Consider the following 4,540-nt stretch of genomic DNA (forward strand, 5'->3'; position numbering starts at 1 on the left):
CATGACTAGGGATTACCCATGCTAAAAAGTTATCCAATGGATGTGAATTAGTTGTATGGCACTAGCCCACCGACCAAAGGCTAGTTAGGAAATCAAAGTGTGTGTTTAGCTTAAAAAGTCCCATCAATAATTGAGCCATACAATTAATTCTATCAATTGGATAAAAAGTTAAAAAAAGGAAAACATATAAGGAAAAAATGTTTGGGACATTTAAGTTGAAAAATGTAACTAGAGTTTGCAAAAATTTCGATCAAAATAAAGAATTTTTTAGTAATATTGAGTTTGACAAACATAATATTAAAAAAAGATGTCGAATCCTCGGGAGTCCAAGTTCCGAGGTTGAGGTCCACTTACCTACCACCATCCAAACAAACTAGGTGTTAGAACATCATAGTTACATTTGGGTAGATAGGTAATGCCTATTTTTCCCGACTTGTTATCGATTTACCTAGGAATATAGACAACCATATAGATTCTTAAGTGAAGTTTAAGTTTGGTATGTGGGGTGGTCAAAAAGAAAGTGTAAAGGGAAGATTTCATGGGGTACATAAAAGATACATTTACAAATCAAATTTATTGTGTGTGTGTGTGTGTGTGTGTATGTAAGTAAGTATGTATGTATGTGATGGTGTGCATTTATTAGATATTAGATGCAGTGGCATTCTCTATATCGTATTAGAGCTATACATAGCTCCAATAAGCTATACTATGATATAAATGTTGGTACAAAATGTCGACCAATCATCTAGTATTCTAACATACAATGATGTTTTCATCAATGTAAATATTGATAGAGATACCAATGGCAATATAACCAAATGAAAAATCCAACCATACTTTTCCAATAGTTTGGTAATTTTTGCAATACCCCCACTTGGAGTTTATTGAGATCTCTCATGCTCTCCAGAGACATTTCTACTAAAGTCTAACAATTTTAATAAATTAGATATATGAGAAATGTAAAAGTGAAAACGCATAGATTTTTCACCTCAATCCTTATAGGGCATCAAGATTAAATGGTTCACCTTAAATGTTTATATGTTGGAAAGCTCACATGGTAATGTAATACTTTATCAAAGAATCGATTTATTTCTTATAGTACATCACTCCACATATTTTCTATTTATCTTCCATATTTACTAGTAATTAGGTGATGGAATAATGTCTTTTGTTTCCTAGCTAAATGCTTCATTTTCTACATAGGTATTAGGATTCTCTCCCTTGTTCCTATGTGACTACCTCGAATTGTAGAGAACAATGCATTATATAATACTAATATATCTCCGGAGTTCTTTATGTAGGATGTCATGGAAAGTTCCTATGAGCTCTTAATTTTTTTCGCCAGTTCTCGATGTATCCTAAAATCAAAACGTGCAAGCATGCCTTGACGGTAATCTCCAAGTCTTCGTCTTCTTGTCTTCTTAATTGTTCTCCATAATTTGTCTGATACTTCATCCTTTCAGCTGCGATTTAAGGTTCATACCGAAAGCACTCTCCCGAACTCCTAAGGCTTTGTATAATTAGATATTGCATGCTGTCCGGATTTGAGCATATTTCCCGCTACCAGCTGGCTTGGCTAGTTGCGGAGATCGACTCTTCGCAGCCTCGGAGGCTCACGCTTGTCCGTTACCAGCTGGCTTGTCGAGTTGGGAAGATCGAACTGGAGCGGCAATTCGCAGCTTCGGAGGCTCATGCTTGTCCTCTGATCGCAGCTTGCCCTTGCATTCTACAAGCCAATGTTTAGTGGCGGGCACTGAGCCAACGAGCCATTTGCGGTCGATTTTATGAGCAGATTGTCCATGACCGTTAATGCTCTTTCGGAGCAGTTTGAGCTTTATGCTTCGTTAAAAGCCTTCCCTCCGGCTGTCTAAAGATGTCGAACGTTATTATTAGTATGGAGGGTGAATCTGGCTCAAAGCGTTTAAAAGGCGGATGGAAAACTATGCCCTTCATACTTGGTATGTCTAAACATCTCCCAGAGTTTCGCAATAGCTTGTGGCTCTGCTTCTACATGATAGCTAGCTAATGCGTTCTTCAAACTCTTGCCAAATTATACGAAAGGTCATTGTAATGGTGTAGCTGATGAAACTGTTGTGGAGGTCGCAGGTAGCGAAATCTGCGAGAGAATGGGGTCCTTCAGCATTTTGTTTAATCTCGTTCCGTACTTAAACTTAAAGTACCACATGACCTATGTGAGAGCAAGTTACATTGTCAACGCAGTCTCAGGTACCTGCAGCCTGACGCCGCTGGTGGGAGCATATCTAGCTGACTCTCATCTTGGACGTTACTACACAATCGTCGGTTGTTCATTTTTCACTCTAGTGGTAATCATCTTGCAATTAAACCAAAGGCATTGTTTGCAAAGCGTTCAAACTTCAGATGTTAAAATGGCTACCTAAGCTATGGTTGGAGTCCATCTGAAGTACTGATTCACATGAAGCACGATTCTTGTGCCTTTAATCCCTACGTCCAGAACTTTCAAATTCGCTTGCGTTGACGGTGCAGGGCCTCATACTTTTAACCATCTCGGGATTCGCGAAGAGACTGCAACCTACAACATGCACGCCGCCTTCACCGGAACTAATTTATGAATGCCCACAAGCAAGCACCAGCCAACTATTATTCCTTCTATCAGGATTCGGTTTCATTGCGATCGGTTCTGGGGGTTTACGTTCCTGTACATATGCTTTCGGTGCAGATCAGTTCAAGGGCTCAAGCCCAGAAATGAAAAGGACTCGACAGAAATTTTTCAACTGGTTCTACTTTTTCAGTTGCGTCTCTATTCTCATCGGGCTGACGTTAATTGTGTACATCCAAAATGATATTAGTTGGGGAGTTGGGTACTTCATTCTAACTATAGCCATGCTGGTATCGATCTTTTTATTGATCGGTGGAGCACGCCTCTATAAGCATGCTCCTGTCAATGGAAGCGCCTATACGGGCTTGGCACAAGTTCTCGTCGCGGCTTTTAGGAAGAGAAATCTCCAGTTGCCGTCAGATCCCAGTGAACTTCACGAAATTGTCAACAAGGACGAAGACTCAAGGCTTAAGCACACGGATCAAATCAGGTCAGCTTCGCACAGTGAACGTCAGTAATGAAAATGCAGGCCGGCCTTTCAATAGCGCATTAGTAATTAGTTATTTTCTAACGTTAGAACCTCAGCTCCTGTGCTGAATTTAACCTGATGAATTTGAAACATTTTGATTCTTTTTGTCATAAAAATCGTCTTGATTCTTGCCTTCAGGTTTCTAGACAAGGCAGCCATCATGTCACCGGCTAGTGATGAATATGTGGAATTAGGCCCCAACAGCATGAAATCTACAAGCCCATGGCGCCTGTGCACGGTGCACGACGTAGAACAATGCAAATCGGTGCTGAACCTGATTCCCATCTGGGCATGTCTGATCCCCGTCTCAGCAGTCCAATCCCAGCTGGGGATATTCGGGGTGAGCCAAGCGATCAACATGGACCTAAAGGTGGGGAACTTCCCAGTGGCACCGGCATCAATCCCGGTGGTATCGATAATGACGTTCATACTGGCAATACCTTTTTACGATTTGGTGGTGGTGCCGGCAGCGAGGAGGGTGACGAAGGATCCGAGGGGGCTGAGTCTATTGAGGAGGGTGGGGGCAGGTGTTGTAGGGATAGTATTGACGATGGTGGTGGCAGGGGAGGTGGAGAGGAGGAGGAGGGAGGCTATTATGGGAGAAGCTCGGAAGCAGCTATCAGTGCTATGGCTATTACCACAGTGTGGGATGATCGGGGTGGCGGAGACGTTGCTGGCGATAGGCCAATTTGAATTATATTATGAACAATTGCCGGCCGGTATGAGAAGCTTTACTGGAGCTCTCTTTTGGAGTTCTTCTGCGATAGGTAGCTATTTAGGTGATGGTCTTGTTGCCCTCGTTCAAGCTAGTGGTTCTCAGTGGCTCCCCCAAAATCTCAACCAGGGCCGCTTGGACCTCTTCTACTTCCTCGGGGCTGTCCTTGCCTCTTCCAGTTTTATTGTCTTCCTCTTCGTCGCCCACGGCTACCGCTACGTCTCCCACCCCGACCGCCCCTCGACCCCTCCTATCTCCCCTAAGCCCTTCCCACTTGCCCCTATCGTCGAACCTCCACAGTTGCATCTGGTGGCAGAGCCAACCCCTACCCCCATCGTCTCCCCCCCACAGCCCTCCCCGCATCATTCCCCCCCTACAGTCAACCCTTCGGAAGTTCATGCTGCAGTACCCCAGCCCCCTTCGATGGCATCACCATCACCCGTCCACCAAGTATAGCGAATATACATGCATCTACACGCATCCCTTCTTCCGTCTATACTCCTTGTCCACCGTCCTCCATCAATGTAGCTCACCCATTGCCGCTCACGCATAAACAATGTCTCGCAATTCCATAGTCCCCTCTCCTCTCGTTAGAATTCCCTCATGGATCCCACCCGTCCTTCCTCGCAGTTCCTCAAGCCTTTGTTGTGCACTATTGACACTTTGCTCCCCAGCATGTATCTCCCGTATAATAGACACTTAAGTACTCATATTCCAC

At 43.7% G+C, this 4,540-nt stretch overlaps 1 protein-coding gene across 1 annotated transcript; it reads left to right on the forward strand.

Annotated features, from left to right (window-relative positions):
• Nucleotides 1-1,531: 1,531 nt before the first annotated feature.
• LOC147885827 (putative protein NRT1/ PTR FAMILY 2.14) lies at nt 1,532-4,278 on the forward strand. The gene is made up of 5 exons (XM_087396228.1): nt 1,532-1,738; nt 1,874-1,958; nt 2,107-2,324; nt 2,506-3,068; nt 3,246-4,278. The coding sequence occupies exons 1-5, from the start codon at nt 1,532-1,534 to the stop codon at nt 4,276-4,278; spliced, it is 2,106 nt and encodes a 701-aa protein (XP_087252354.1).
• The last annotated feature ends 262 nt before the right edge of the window (nt 4,279-4,540 follow it).

This window comes from Dipteris shenzhenensis, chromosome 25, assembly GCF_047967505.1.
Source record: "Dipteris shenzhenensis isolate YYH24624 ecotype China chromosome 25, Dip_SZ_1.0, whole genome shotgun sequence".
Classification (NCBI taxonomy): Eukaryota; Viridiplantae; Streptophyta; class Polypodiopsida; order Gleicheniales; family Dipteridaceae; genus Dipteris; species Dipteris shenzhenensis.

Coding starts and splice junctions, on each gene's coding strand:
- LOC147885827 (XM_087396228.1), top strand. CDS start 1,532: ATGCTGTCCGGATTTGAGCATATTTCCCGCTACCAGCTGGCTTGGCTA. Junction 1,739..1,873: donor CTTGCATTCTACAAGCCAAT/GTTTAGTGGCGG, acceptor GGCTGTCTAAAG/ATGTCGAACGTTATTATTAG. Junction 3,069..3,245: donor AAGCACACGGATCAAATCAG/GTCAGCTTCGCA, acceptor TCTTGCCTTCAG/GTTTCTAGACAAGGCAGCCA.